This window comes from Impatiens glandulifera, chromosome 3, assembly GCF_907164915.1.
Source record: "Impatiens glandulifera chromosome 3, dImpGla2.1, whole genome shotgun sequence".
Taxonomy (NCBI): domain Eukaryota; kingdom Viridiplantae; phylum Streptophyta; class Magnoliopsida; order Ericales; family Balsaminaceae; genus Impatiens; species Impatiens glandulifera.
Genome location: NC_061864.1, coordinates 14497950 through 14512281, shown reverse-complemented (window position 1 = coordinate 14512281; position 14332 = coordinate 14497950). Strand labels below are relative to the sequence as shown.

At 34.6% G+C, this 14332-nt stretch overlaps 4 protein-coding genes across 4 annotated transcripts; 2 read left to right on the top strand and 2 right to left on the bottom strand.

Annotated features, from left to right (window-relative positions):
* Positions 1–1247: 1247 nt before the first annotated feature.
* On the top strand, positions 1248–5801 carry LOC124931047 (myosin-10-like). Its single transcript, XM_047471436.1, has 6 exons — positions 1248–1384; positions 1746–1830; positions 2315–2782; positions 2868–4767; positions 4865–5074; positions 5266–5801. The coding sequence occupies exons 3-6, from the start codon at positions 2406–2408 to the stop codon at positions 5581–5583; spliced, it is 2805 nt and encodes a 934-aa protein (XP_047327392.1). The 5' UTR covers positions 1248–1384; positions 1746–1830; positions 2315–2405; the 3' UTR covers positions 5584–5801.
* Positions 5802–5933: 132 nt separating this feature from the next.
* Positions 5934–7665, bottom strand: LOC124931051 (deaminated glutathione amidase, chloroplastic/cytosolic). The gene is made up of 9 exons (XM_047471439.1): positions 7496–7665; positions 7248–7384; positions 7038–7166; positions 6904–6962; positions 6728–6840; positions 6555–6647; positions 6369–6471; positions 6195–6277; positions 5934–6089 (listed from the first exon to the last, which is right to left on the bottom strand). The coding sequence occupies exons 1-9, from the start codon at positions 7583–7585 to the stop codon at positions 6072–6074; spliced, it is 825 nt and encodes a 274-aa protein (XP_047327395.1). The 5' UTR covers positions 7586–7665; the 3' UTR covers positions 5934–6071.
* Positions 7666–7719: 54 nt separating this feature from the next.
* Positions 7720–10307, top strand: LOC124931049 (glutathione S-transferase L3-like). Its single transcript, XM_047471438.1, has 10 exons — positions 7720–8055; positions 8179–8250; positions 8325–8385; positions 8471–8557; positions 8752–8850; positions 8924–9026; positions 9107–9183; positions 9275–9382; positions 9919–9999; positions 10088–10307. Exons 1-10 carry the CDS (start codon positions 7853–7855, stop codon positions 10097–10099), a joined length of 903 nt encoding a protein of 300 aa, XP_047327394.1. The 5' UTR covers positions 7720–7852; the 3' UTR covers positions 10100–10307.
* LOC124931048 (CDP-diacylglycerol--glycerol-3-phosphate 3-phosphatidyltransferase 2) lies at positions 10274–13937 on the bottom strand. The gene is made up of 7 exons (XM_047471437.1): positions 13444–13937; positions 12872–12969; positions 12751–12801; positions 12532–12645; positions 11356–11412; positions 11184–11269; positions 10274–10754 (listed from the first exon to the last, which is right to left on the bottom strand). The coding sequence occupies exons 1-7, from the start codon at positions 13883–13885 to the stop codon at positions 10634–10636; spliced, it is 969 nt and encodes a 322-aa protein (XP_047327393.1). The 5' UTR covers positions 13886–13937; the 3' UTR covers positions 10274–10633.
* Between the last annotated feature and the right edge of the window lie 395 nt (positions 13938–14332).

Genomic DNA, 14332 nt, shown 5'->3' with positions numbered 1-14332 from the left:
ATACACTTTTATAATATTATATAATTAATAATATTAACAATAAAAGTAAAATATATTACTATCTATATAATATTGATTTTAGTACTAATAATTTATTATTTACATATATATTTTTAATACAAATATCATTATATTATTAATATTAGGCTACAAATTTAAAATGCATATTTAAAATAATAAAAATAAAATAAGTACTGAATATTTCCAGTATCTTATTGAGATTATGTAATTTTTATTATTATTAATACTATATTTTTTTTCCCTTTTTTTAATTTTTTTTTTACTATTATTAACATTAATACCTTTATTACTTTTTTTTACTAAAAAGGCATAAGTTCTACTATTATTAACTTATATATATAGCATTCTTATTTAAATAATAATATTAGTAATATTTTTCTAAAATAATATTTTTGTAGAAGTCTAAGTTTTTTAATTTTAAATTAAAAAAGTTACTTAGGTTTAAAAAAACTTAAAATATATAAATTTATGAATTAGTTTATAAAATAAATTCCTAATATCATAATTAATTCCTAATTCAAAATCAACGGTAGGATTTTGGGAAAAATCCGTTTTTGTCCATCCGACAGTTATTTAAGGAGAAGACTTGTTTGGTGTGAATTAAATTTAATAAAATATCTTTATATAGTTTCAAATCACATCAACACATTTATTACTTTAAATATTATCCTTATTAATTTATAAATCCAATATAAATATAATGAAGGACAAAAGTGTCTTTTATCATCACTAATTTATAATCCATACGTTTATTTAACCAAATACAATTATGAATCATAATTAAAAGATAAAATCATATTGTTCAAGCTTGTTTGATTTGTTTATTTATTATTTAAACATTTTAATTAATAACATGGCTTTATATGATCACACACATATATTTGCATGCTATATGTAATCATCAGTACAACTAATTAAGAAAGTAAATTTACTTTTTTTAAAATTGAAAATTAGTCAATTTAATTTTTTTATTTTTATAAGTTAGAGTTTATTTTCTGGAAGCTTATCCATTTAAATTGTTATTTTTATAAACAAAAAGAGAATTCGAAATTTCTATTTCTTAAATAAATAATAATATATTTTTATAATTAATTAAAAAATAAAATATCTGGAAAAAAGTTATATTCTAAAAAGGACGCTCCAATCAGGCTCCGCTGTATTCGCGCATATTAAAATTTTAAACTTTTTTAAATTGACGAAATTACCCTTGTCCATGGCCACTGATAAAATGAAACTAAAAAAAAATAACTACACTGTATAAGCTTGTTTCTCTCTCTATATATATATATGAACGGCGACCTGATTGCCGCCGGCCTCTGACTTTATCAACGGTAAATTTTACTCCGGCGAATCTTATACACAGGTAAACTGATAAAGATTTACGTAGATAGATTTGAGATACGCAGGATTTGTGTTTTATTGTGTATAATGTATATCTAGGTTTTTTGGATTCTGATTCTGATTAAGGAAATCAATCCAAATCTTTGATTATTATTATTATTAGTCGTTGAGATTCTCTTTTTGAAATTTGAAATTGTTTGATTTCTTGAAATCTTTGATCACGGTGGTAATTGTGAAATTGACTGATCTTGGATTTCTTCTCTCTCTTGAGTTGTATAGAATTCTCTTCTCTAGTAGTTCATATCACAGCGCTGTTTACGGAAGTTTACTTTTTCTTCTTGGTGCTTACCCTGAATATTCCAACGGTCATTTCTTGGTTGCAGGGTTCATCGATTTTTATATAAGCATCCATCAATTTATAGGTAAAGAAGAGAAGTGTAGATAGTGAACTGCTCCTCAGTGCCTTTGGTAAGTGTTGTTCTTCTCTTTCCACTTAAACAGCTGATTGTGTAATAATCTTCTTGAATAGATGTAGGATTTCTTTAACTCTCAAACCAGCTTTTCTTGAATCAAGGGGAATGTCTTAATTTGTTTTCTTTTGTATTGGTGGCTGTTCTTGGGAAGAGGGTGTACTTTTGGGGTTAAAGAAATGGGTCATACTCAGAAATTCTGGAACATTTATTCTGACTTTTAGGGTTGAATCTAGGCATGCTTTATCATATGATTAGCTAAGGCGGGACAGATATAGAGGTTGTAAAGCCATTGATCATTAGAGGTTGTCATGCTTGAATTATTATGTATTTATGTTTAATCTTTCTCAATCAATCAAAAAGTTTGTTACCTACAGTGTTAGAAATGAATGATTTGCAAATGAAATGATGAAAGTGTGATATATCTACTTCAAAAGTCTTTCAATTTCATTTTCAATTCTTCTGTATTTTTTGTTTTGTAGGTCAAAGAACTGAAGGACTGGTGTAGTTTTTTTACTAAAGACAGCTAAACATCCTATATGTGCTTTAGGCTGTCTACTCCTAGTCATTCAGATGAAGAAGCTTTTCTTTTTCAGATCAACATCATCATCTTCAAGTGGTGCAAATAATGATTCTGTTCCACAAGAATCAAAGGATGACCAAACTTTCTGGGGAAATAACTCGAAGTTCAAAACAAATGATCAATCTAATGAGAATTCTAGAGATAATCATCAAAGCCCCAGGCGTTCACTTTCAAAATCTCGAAAGCACGTATCTGAAGAGCAGTCCTCACATCTCAGTCCATGCCTTCGGAGAAGCTTTTCGTTCTCATCAGCTGCATTCAATGAAGCAGATTCACTACAGAGAAATGCTCATGGCTTCATAGAACAAACTGGATCTCATAGTAGCAAACATGCTTCATCAAAACAGTCAAACAGACGATCATCTCAGTAAGACATTTGATATATGAATATGCTTGATTTTATATGCCGGATTTATTTCTCAACTGACTTTATTAATTTTTTTTTTTTGAAGTGGTCGTGCCCTTACTCCTCAAAGTCAATCTAGGTCAAAATTCCATGAAGCAGTCTTACATAATGGAAGTTCGTCAAAACTGTCTGATTCCTCCTATTCTTCCAGGGGGCAATGTGATTCATCAGAAAGCTCATATTCAAGCAAAGTTTTGGACCGTTACATTGATGGGGAACAACAATACGATATTACTACACCTAGGAGCAATTCACCTATGAGGAATCAATTTGATGGTCAGAAGAGTGGCTTGGGAAAACGTCCTCCAAGAGTTCAGCACACGGCACCTACATCACCGATAATCCACAGTACAAAGGAGAAACCAAGTTCTCGTTATTCTAAAGGAAATCAAATTTATTATTCATCAAAAGATTGGGCAGAAAATGGATTTGGGAAAGAATCACCTCGGACATTAGCCAAGAATGTAATCGAGAGACTTTCCCAGTCCCAATCTTTGCAAAAACCGTGTTTACAAGACTACAGTCCTGACTTTCCAATTACTCTTGATGATATCTATGGTGGATCTCATAAGAGATCTGAGAGCTTCACTGCTGCTGAGTTTTGTGGGAATAGTCAGATGAATGAATCTGATGCAATTCCTAACAGTTGTGATCAATATGGCGATGTGGGTTATGCTGAGGCTGAAGAAGACTTGGATTGCGAATTACAAAGAAAATCGAAAGAGGCTAAAGAGAGGGTTTTGCTGCTTTCGGAAGAGCTTGAGCAGCAGAGTTTCCTTGATCAGGGTTTTACTGTCCCAGCATTGGTTCAGATGATTAGAGACTTAGCTGAAGAGAGGATAGGAATGGCAGCCGAACTTTCTGCTTCTTTGCACGACAGAATTTCTGATAGGGCATCGGCCCGGGAAGAACTTCAATTGGTAAGAATTGAACTGGATATGAGAACCCGGAAATTGGAAAAGGAGAAGAGTGAGATTCAGTTGTCACTAGAGAAGGAACTTGACAGAAGATCGAATGACTGGTCATTCAAGCTTGAGAAATGTCAATCAGAAGAGCATAGGCTTCGCGAGAGGGTAAGAGAGCTTGCCGAGCAGAATGTCTCTCTCCAAAGAGAAATCACTTGCTCAAGTGAGAGGGAAATTGATGGAAGGAATAGGGTGGCACATACAGATGTGCAACTTAAGGATTTGACAGAAAGGTTGGAGGGACTAAACGATGAGAATCATAGTCTTCATTGTAATATTTTGGATATGCAGGAGAAGCATAAAGCCAAAGAAGAAGATCGAGATTTGTTTAAAAGAAACTATGAAGAAAAGGATAAAGAGTGCAAGGATCTTTATAGATCTGTCTCAAGGTTACAAAGAACATGCAATGAATTGGAGAAAACTGTGGATGGTTTACGAGAAGGACTTAGTGAGGAACTTAGTCAGAATAGTTCGGTCCGTAATGTTGACAAGAATACAAGAAAGCTGCAAATGGAGCATGTTAGATTGGCTGGAGTGGAACAAGCTTTGAGGAAGGAAATCGAGTCCTACAAGATGGAAGTTAATTCTTTAAGGCATGAGAATATCTCCCTTTTAGAACGTCTAAGTGGCAGTGGGAAGGGAGTTCTATTAACTTTCAAGTTAGATCAAGAACTATTGAATTGTATATCTTCCATCCAGAATCAAGGACTCTCGCTTCTTTATGATATGATCAATGCTTGCACAAAATTGCTCGATTGTGTCAAATCAAAAGCTACAGATACAAAGATAGGCTTCAATGATGAGTTTTTGATAGAGTACAATACGAAAGTTCAGGGATTTAAGAGGGGAATTCAGAGCCTAGCGAGGAATTTACAGACAACAAAAGCTGTCATAGATGAGAAAAGCAATTTGGGTGGTATTGTTGAATCTCGATCATGCAAGTCAGAGGAGGGGCCCATCCATGATCAAAGCACAACGGAGGTATATTCTACTAGAATGTGTTTCTTCATTAAAAAAAATGATTATCATAAGAGAAATATAAAAACAAAGATAATTATTGTTTGGTTTAATAATACAGGACGACACTATTAAATCAGAGCTGAAGGCGGAAACTTTACTAACGAAATTATTGAGAGAAAAGCTGTTAAGCAAGGAGGTTGAAGTGGAGCAGCTGCAAGCTGATGTGGCTGTTGGTGTTAGATGCAATGATGTTCTTAGATCTGAAGTCCAGACTGCACTAGATGGCCTTTCCTGTGCTTCTCACAGAATGAAAGATCTTGAACTTAAGGTAAGACCCCGGTCCCCCATTATCTTCTCACTGGATGGCTAAGAGCTTGTTTGATTTAGTTTGTTTTTCTTTCTGAAATAAACTGTTTTTTTAATACAAATAGTGGATTATAGTTAATAGGGTAATTTTCTTGGGTAAAAGTTGGGCACTAATATAGTTAGCAATTTGATGTGTATAAACAAAACAAACAGATTATACAGAAGGAGGAGAATGTAAATGGGCTTCAAAATGATCTACAAGAATGCAAAAAGGAATTAAATATTCTGAGAGGCATACTACCAAAAGTGTCGGATGAAAGAGATGCGATGTGGGACGAGGTAAAGAAATACAGTGAGAAGAACATGCTGTTGAACTCGGAAATTAACAAGTTAAAGAAAATGGTAGAGGGTCTCGACGAAGATATTCTTGTTAAAGAAGGTCAGATTACTATCTTGAAAGACTCCCTAGCAGCCAAGCCTTTTGATCTTCTCTCGAGTTCAGATTCTATACATGACTTCCAGCTGCAATAATGAATTGGATTGAATTGGATTCTATAATCTCTTCCCTTTTTTTTCATAGTTTTTTTTTTATACTTGAGTAACATGGAAGTTGAAGATATTCAAATTCTTCAACTGTTATATTACATTGGGAAAAACTGTTCCAAACTTTTTCTTCTTATGTTGATCATTTTCACAATGCAATGGAAATGAGTTGTCTTTTAATATAAAAAAGTAATTGTTTGAATTTTTGAAGTGTGTAGTTTCAAGGCATTTTGTTGTTCAAAATGATTTTTGTTTGATACACAAAAATGAATATAGTTTTTAGGCTAAGGCAAGGGTTATTTGAAATAACCTCAAAACATTGGGATGAAGAATCATTGAAATTTATGGCTATTTATTTAGAATAATTCACCATTAGAGAACAAAACATAATCCACCACATTTAATCAAAGTTCTGAATTTGAGAAAATAGGAAAAGAGAGAGTTGGAAGAAGAAGCATCTTTATCATTTCTTGAACTCAAAGAGGCTTCCTTTGCTGAAAGAAATATCAAATAAAACGCAATTAGAAAGGGCTAAAACTGTATATGATAGATTATAACACATGATTGAATCAACCAGAAACAATGTTTTGTTATTTTACCTTGGAGATTGGCATTTTTGCTCTGACAGACTCCACATAAGATAGATCAATATCTGCAACTGCAATGCCTGTTGATAATCGATCTGAAATAACAATAAATGGGTTATATAGATAGATTTTCTTAAAGCAAAATTGAATTCTTCTGTCTGATTTTAAACCATTTGTATCGCTCACCAGGTAGCCGACCAATAATGGTTCCCCATGGATCAATTATTAATGAATCACCGTAACTTTCTCTATCGTCATTATGCTTTCCAGCTTGTGCAGCAGCTATCACCTTAAAATTGCAGATATGAAAGGAAGAATTTCTCTTAAAATTCTTAACTAACCCTAATGAGGAGATATTATTCATCAACATACATAGCATTGTGTTTCTATCGCTCGAGCACGAAGGAGAATCTCCCAATGCGCTTCACCAGTCGGTTTTGTGAAAGCTGCAGGTATCAACATCACCTGTAGAAGAAGGATACACTCATTACGCAATTAAAAAAAAAAAAACTTCCTTAAGCATTTCAAGCTTCTTAAATTTCTACCTGAGCTTCATGATCAAACCGTAACTTCTGATAAAGCTCAGGGAATCTCAAATCATAGCAAACTGTAACACCCAACCGCCCAATTGGGCTGTCCACAGCCACAATATCTTTCCCTGAAAATGTTTTGTTGCTTGAGGAACACAATTCAAGGAAACTAACCCAAAAAAAACAACTACCTGCTTCTGTAAACTTGCTCTCTTTATAAGATCTACCCCCAGGAACATCTACATCAAATCTTCATTACCCATTTTGTTAACATTATGATGATCCAAATGAAGATAAGAAGCTTTCAAAATGGCTTACAACTTACAGGTGTATTTTTGAATAAGTATGCCTAATATTTCCAGTATCATCTATTAAAACATGAGTATTACGCAAATGTGCATCATCTGATCCTCTTTCTTGGAAGCCCCCTAGTGACAACCAAATGCTTGATTCTCTGAAACATGATTAAAGTGAATAAATTCCTCAAAAACCTTTAAATCCTTTTTAGATATGATCATATATATATAAGCCTCACCTTGCAAGAGAGCAGTAACCTTTCATAATCGGGCCATCTAATGGTTGGGCAATTTTAAGACTATCACCATCTTTGGCACCCACATAAGAGAAATTTTCAGGAAAAGACACAAATTTCACCCCTGCAGAAGCTGCTTCCTTTGCAATCATAATAATATCAGATTGATCAGAGTAAGAAATACCCATTATGCTAAATCAATTAGAAAACTTCAACAAGAATTCATTTGGGTAGATGGAGGAGGAGAATACTTTGACAAGACGAGAACAGGTGGCGAAATTGGTGGTGAGGTCGTTGATGGAAGTCATCTGGGCGGCGGCGACTCGAACTGTGCTGGCCATGGCTGCTACGCCGGCGATGACGCGTTAGGTGAAAGGGGAGATTTACTTTTGTGGGGGGAAGTTATTAAATTAAAGAAGAAAGTAGAGAGAAAACTGAAGCAGCTAAATATTTATAGTCAAACAGACCCTAAAATTTCAGACTGCCAAAAAGAAATGAGAGAGCTTGAGGTTCTCCTTCGTTGAGTTCTGCCATCCAAAAACAACCCAGTTTACTTCTCTGGTTTAGTTTACACTTTAGAATTCTTGAAACCTGAACTAACCCCGGAAATGGCATCAAGATTCTCTCTTTGCATGTTACCCTTTTCTTTGTCAGCAGCGACGTTTTCCCACGATTCTCATTACCCTTCTGGAAATCCATCCACTCTCTCAATCCACCATCGCCATCCTTACAATCACCCATTTGCGCCAAATAGGAGAAATCGATTGTTTACAGAAAGAGTATCGGCCTCACCTCCAATAATGGCGGATGAGTAAGTTAATTATAGAATTGCTTCCTTAACTCAAATAAAGACATCCAATTTCTGAACAAAGCGCATCATCATCCTTCCCTGTTTATTTCTTTTAGTTTTGATCTGTCTTCTTTTGCTTAAAAGTGTGCAGACAATTCTCCCACCTCCTCTGGATTCTTCTTCAGAGGAACCGGCACTTTTTGATGGAACAACGAGGTTGGTTTGATTAGTGTAATATGTTATTATAATTTAAACATTGATTGAATCATGGGATGTATTCTTTGTTGAAGGTTGTATATATCTTATACATGCCCATATGCCCAACGTACATGGATTACCAGAAACTGTAAGGTTTGTTATGGCCGACCCTTTTCTATCCCACAAACAGGAATGGTGATTGAATGACTTCAAACTTCGTGATTGGGGGAAAAAACAGGGATTGCAGGAGAAGATACAGTTGGTTCCTATAGACTTGCAAAATAGGCCAAAATGGTACAAGGATAAAGTTTACCCACCAAACAAGGTAAAACTGTGTAAACCCATACCTAGTCAATTTATGGCAATCTTGTTTTTACATGTGGTCTCAACCAAGGGCAATCACTTATTCACAAACCCCGTGTGGGGCTAATCGTTTTCATTTTCCATCCCTTTTCGAACTTAGCCTTATCCTAATAGAATGACTGTTTTTATAATCTCATTTCTGTAATTCTTTAATAGGTGCCAGCTTTGGAACACAACAATGAAGTAAAAGGAGAGAGTCTTGATTTGATCAGATACATTGACAGTAATTTTGAAGGGCCTTCACTCTTCCCTGATGTAATAAGCTTAATCTGAGATCTCTGTTTTTTAATCAACACATGAAAGAATATCTCATGTTCTGAGCGTGCAGGAACCCACCAAGAATGAATTTGCGGGGAAATTACTGTCATATACTGATAACTTCAGTCGGTCCTTGAGAAGTTTATTTACTACAGACGGAACAAGTGATACTGGTAATAATGTTAAAACTGTATGAGATTGAATGTCAATTAATTTATACATTGTGTAATTTTGAACCACCATTTGTTTATAGATGCTGCACTAGACCAAATTGAAGCGAATCTATTGAAGTTTGACGATGGACCTTTTTTTCTGGGACAATTTAGTCTAGTAAGCATAATTGTTGTCCCTTTTGAAAGTGGCTTTAGATATTCATGTTGAGAATTATAAATCTGTTTACATTGATTGTGTCCCTTTGAAGGTGGATATAGCTTATGCTCCTTTCATTGAAAGATATCAGCCTTTCCTGTTAGATGTTAAAGAATATGATATCGTTGCTGGCAGACCCAAACTGGCAACCTGGATTGAGGTGCAACTCTTATTCCTCTTATTTTTTTCATTCATATAGGATCAAGTTACCATTGCATGAAGCAAAAGATCCAAACTTTACAATTTGCATCTTTGTTCCCTCTCTCTTAGTCTTGGGGATTCCATTGAAGACATGCCTTAAATGACACAGATAACTGATTGAAGCTCCTTGTTTCCATGGTTACATTTTAATGTGTAGATTTTGAGAGGCAAAGTAAATTAAAGAAGATCATATTGTATATTCAAATTGATTTTTAAAAATGATGCAAGATTCAAGATTGCAATATAGACAAAAACAAAGAGAAAATTAAATGATGTTACAAACTGCTCATTTGTTCATCACCTAGGAATTCCATACTTCATTAATTATTCACTCCTGAAGTTGGGCAGCAGGTCTTGGGATTGCTCTCGCTATTTGATGAAGCTTAACACGTTCATTTGTGATGATGAAATGCATGCCAATCATCACGTGCTTTGTCATGTTGTGGTGGACTAGATTTTTTTGACAATGCTTATTGTTGCTTTTATGCTTTGTAGGAGATGAACAAGATTGAAGGATACAAACAGACTCGGCTCGACCCTAAGGTGCTTGTTGACGGCTTGAAGAAACGTTTCTTGGTAGATTTCTCTCTCGATTGTTTTAAATTATATTTAGTGTAAAACTGATTGATGTGGCTAACTAACTTTTACATGCTTTTTAATGCAGGCTAAGAAGTGAGGTTTTGCAGAGGGTGGTCATAGAGTAGCAGCAAAATTGGGTTGGATATGATTCTGATGTAGGGAGCAGATACGATTATATTTCATTTACAATCTTGAAAGAAACACACCAACCAATCTATCTTGTAGCTAAATGAGATTTTGAATGGACAAAGTTATATGACTAAGAAAATGGTAAACAAATATAGCAAGAGCTTATAATTACATAATTATTATCATAAAAATAAGTGATACTTTCACATTATACTTTACTTTCAGCCAATAATAAAAGCCTAAATTCTCCTCAAGATTCAATGTAAAAAAAGAAAAAAGTAATAATAGAAAAATGTTAATCCCTCTCTTGTTCAAAGTTGAGCCTTGATATAGTAATACCACCAACAAATGTGGGATGATTTAGCCATCAAAGTGTCTCCTCAGTGCTGGGTTTAAATTTTGTGGATTGTTCATGAAAAAGTTAGAAACACTGCACGAACAGACAGCTTAGATGCCAAAGAGCACAGTACTTACTATATTGCATATATTATTATTATATACTCTACTTGAGCAATACTTTCAATATCTTCCTCATGTACACTACTAAGGACCATACAGCAAGACCTGCCGATACATAAAGCAAAACCACCCCAGAAGCTACCACCGAGTCCAACCCTGTAAGGCTGATTAAACAAGGGACAACAACATTACCAGCAGAAATAAACTAAACATTTATCCTCACAAACCCAAATTCAATGCCCAATGAAAATAACCTACCAAAATCTGGGGTCTATGCAAAGAGTTGGGTGATTTAGAAACACTCTTTCAAACCAATTTCTCATCCAGGTGTATATGAATTTTGTAGAGAGGATTTTCTTCATGTATTTGGACTAGTAAACTATTACAAGAGGCTAAAATTTAAGGGAAATATGAACAACTTAGATAATGAATGAGTTTTTGTCCAGAAGACAAATTACCCCCAACCATTTGGAGTAAATGTCTCTTGAAAAGACAAAGGTGGTTGATATTTCCACACATCCCTTCAACTTAGGCGTTAAATTTCAGCCTCGGCTAGACATGAAAGGGCATGATTAAAATTTATAGTCAATTACCTGCTGTCTCTAGTAGCCAGAAGGATAGTTAGAGCAATCATCTGTGTGGCTGTTTTCCATTTCCCCAAATTATTCACAGCCACGGCCTGAGGATAAATATGTAAATATTTTTCAGTCATCCAAATTTGAATCTAGTGTTGACTATAGAGAATAGGTGGTGCAGTTTGAAAACCTCTCCAAGTTTACTATTTTGAGAAGCAGCCCATTCCCTTACAGCAGACATAGTAATCTGCAAATTGACGAACCAATGTTGAAGATATAACAACCAACCAAAATACTTCAATGCTCATATACTGATTGAAACAGATACAAGCAATGCACGAGAAAATGCAAGTGCAAATGATGAAGCAGATACCAGTAATAATTTTAAGGCAGTTAGAACATTTCTAAATAAACCTTCAATTGCACAATAAACTACGAGCAAAGGGATCATCAATATTCTATTCTAATGTGCAGAAGAAAGAAAATACATTAGAATAGAAGTTTTTTTTGGGGGGAAAAAGGAGAATAGAAGTTTAAACAAGTGCAAAATGGGTTCATCCCATTGGTGTGGCCCCATTTGGAAACACTGTTTCTTTTATGTCAGATATCTCATCAGGATCTCATCTGGAAACAAAATTTAGTCCAACACGCAACAAAAAAATTTGGGCGTTTTTTCATTTGGATCCAGATTCAGATCCACAAACAGAAAGTGTTTCCAAATAGATTGAGAATTCTAATGTTTTCAAACTTCAAAGATTGCAAGCCAGCTCTCCTGGCTGTTTAAGCATGATAGAAAAAAAAAAGTATATATAAATGGGATAAATCCTCCTAAGCCACTGTTGCAGACCAGAATGCAGCAAGGAGATACAGCAAAAAGAAACATTATAAGAAGCAACAGAGTGAATCAGGCAAAAATTGCAAAAAAAGGATAAATCAGGCAAAAAATGAAGGAGGGTAAAGAAACAAAAATTGGGAAAGCCAGTTAACAAAAAAGGATATACACAAGAAATACAAAGAAAAATTGCAGCAGCCTACCAAATGCTCAACAACCAGAAGGAAAGCTAATGTTCAATTAGATTGATGGTTTTAAAATTTATGATATAATAATTAATAATCCCTTTGACTCGAATCTGTTCTCATGGTGCTGCTTAAAGACCACAAATTTGATCATTTACACATTTGTTTATCATTCACCAGGAACATAAACAAATGAATAATTCATATTCTTCTACATGATAATGAATGGAATGCATTTCATATAACTATTGCATGTAAAAGTTTGACGGTTATATCTGAAAACCATCTCTAACAAGGGAACTTAAATAAACAACGTTATAGCAGAAGCAATTAAATGTTTGGTATTCACCTCTCTTCCAATTATTGCAATGGATGGAACAGCCAACAACCATGGAACGTTTCCAAAAGCAGCAACTTCTAATGGTCTGGTGCACAACAAGACCAAAGTGGCAGCAACCATAAGCTACAATTACAATGACAATGACTTATCATTTTAAAGGCCATCACATTTCTTTGAAGGAAACTAACTGCATCATTCTTAAAAAAATATACATAACCTGAATAATACCTTGTCAGCAACAGGATCTAGAAAAGCACCAAATGTACTCTTTAAATTCAGCTGGAATACATTGAAATCAAACATTAGAGAGCAATTGATGATCATGGAATTTCACAAACTGATTCCCTACCTTTCTAGCAATATAACCGTCAAGCCAGTCTGTAGCTGCAGCAGCAACAAAAATACTGGTCGTGGCATTAGGCCCCCACCCACTATTCACATAAAAAGCTGTTAAGAAACACAACTTTCTTCTTAGCATCAACAGAAACAAATATACCTTCTGCGATCAATAAGAAACCTTGTACATTCAGACATTTGTAATAAAACACGAAGAAATAATTCTAGGGACACCCTTCTGATTATAGCCTAATGAAGAGAAACAAAATCATAGCACAATCTGCAGAGTGTTCATGCCACTTCTGTACAAAATCAGAAGATTTTCAAACTTATATCATCATAAGCTGTACCCAATATGTGCTAGTTGATATAACCCATAGAAAAGTCATGATGAATTTGCCACTTCTAGACAAAATGTTGCAACAAGTGGGTAAAAGGTTAGTTTTTGTTTTATGGGATCAAGGTTAAGCTACATGCAAGTAAGCCCCTAAAGTTATAACATCTGGACAAAACCCATTACTGATTTGGACGTTAGGTATGGTAGATTAACACCGGATCTTAAAACAGAAAACGAAACAAACTCACTGCTAATTAGGACAGGAACGGCAGCTACACGAGCAATAGTGAGCATAGTAGGCAACGTAAGCAATTTCTCGGAGTGATGAGGAGAGCGATCCGACGGGTGGTTATCCGTTGTTGTCCCAATCTCATCGACCACGCCCCCTCCACGCGCATCGGAATTATGGTCTTTATGGAGACACCTCTGACCGCGAAAATCTAATCCTCCGACGAGCTTATTATCCTGCGCCGGAAGGGGGGGGAGTTTTGTAGACGGCATTATAATGTTAAACTTGACCTGTGAAATCCTAAAAGTATGAACTTTAACGGAAGATTGAAGAAGAGACAACCTAGGGTTTCGAGGTGCGGCAGAAGGGGAAAGAGTGGCAGGTAACCTGCGCACCCATTTATAAGGATTGATGACAGAAATGGATGAAGAGACGATGGAGAGTTTAGAGGTTGGGGGCATGGCCGAGAAAGGGAAGAGAGAGAAAGACAAGAAAGAGAGAGAGAGAGATACCCTCAGGCTTATTTTAGCAAAACCCGGACGTAGAAATGGGTCCGTTTATTTTAGCACTTTTTTTTTTTTTTTTTTAAGTCCGACTGTGCGGCGTTTTTTTTTTATTCGATAAAAAAAAAAATCAAATTACAGAAAAGGTCCTTAAAGTTTTATTGATTGTTAATTTGTTATAGACAACAAATCCCATATTTAGCAACACAATAATTTGTAATTACTTTTCATTAAACTTTAATACAATCATAATCTATACATAATAATAATAAAAACTGATTTTAGCATTTACAATACAAATACCAGTTAAATATATTTAGCATTTAAAGCAATAAATTCGTCTACTATCACCGTTATCTTTCTTTATACCAATTTAAATAATTCTCAAATAACTTATCATTAATT

Excerpts from the sequence above, each read along its gene's own strand:
- LOC124931048 (XM_047471437.1), bottom strand. The coding sequence starts at position 13,885 with ATGCCCCCAACCTCTAAACTCTCCATCGTCTCTTCATCCATTTCTGTC. Across the intron at positions 12,802-12,871 it reads ACGGTTATATTGCTAGAAAG|CTGAATTTAAAGAGTACATT; the intron begins GTAGGGAATCAG and ends AATGTATTCCAG. Across the intron at positions 11,413-12,531 it reads TTGCAATAATTGGAAGAGAG|ATTACTATGTCTGCTGTAAG; the intron begins GTGAATACCAAA and ends GTCAATTTGCAG.
- LOC124931047 (XM_047471436.1), top strand. The coding sequence starts at position 2,406 with ATGAAGAAGCTTTTCTTTTTCAGATCAACATCATCATCTTCAAGTGGT. Across the intron at positions 2,783-2,867 it reads TCAAACAGACGATCATCTCA|TGGTCGTGCCCTTACTCCTC; the intron begins GTAAGACATTTG and ends TTTTTTTTGAAG. Across the intron at positions 4,768-4,864 it reads ATGATCAAAGCACAACGGAG|GACGACACTATTAAATCAGA; the intron begins GTATATTCTACT and ends TTAATAATACAG.
- LOC124931049 (XM_047471438.1), top strand. The coding sequence starts at position 7,853 with ATGGCATCAAGATTCTCTCTTTGCATGTTACCCTTTTCTTTGTCAGCA. Across the intron at positions 8,251-8,324 it reads CTTTTTGATGGAACAACGAG|GTTGTATATATCTTATACAT; the intron begins GTTGGTTTGATT and ends TCTTTGTTGAAG. Across the intron at positions 8,851-8,923 it reads GGCCTTCACTCTTCCCTGAT|GAACCCACCAAGAATGAATT; the intron begins GTAATAAGCTTA and ends CTGAGCGTGCAG.
- LOC124931051 (XM_047471439.1), bottom strand. The coding sequence starts at position 7,585 with ATGGCCAGCACAGTTCGAGTCGCCGCCGCCCAGATGACTTCCATCAAC. Across the intron at positions 6,841-6,903 it reads GAGCAAGTTTACAGAAGCAG|GGAAAGATATTGTGGCTGTG; the intron begins GTAGTTGTTTTT and ends AAACATTTTCAG. Across the intron at positions 6,472-6,554 it reads CGATAGAAACACAATGCTAT|GTGATAGCTGCTGCACAAGC; the intron begins GTATGTTGATGA and ends TGCAATTTTAAG.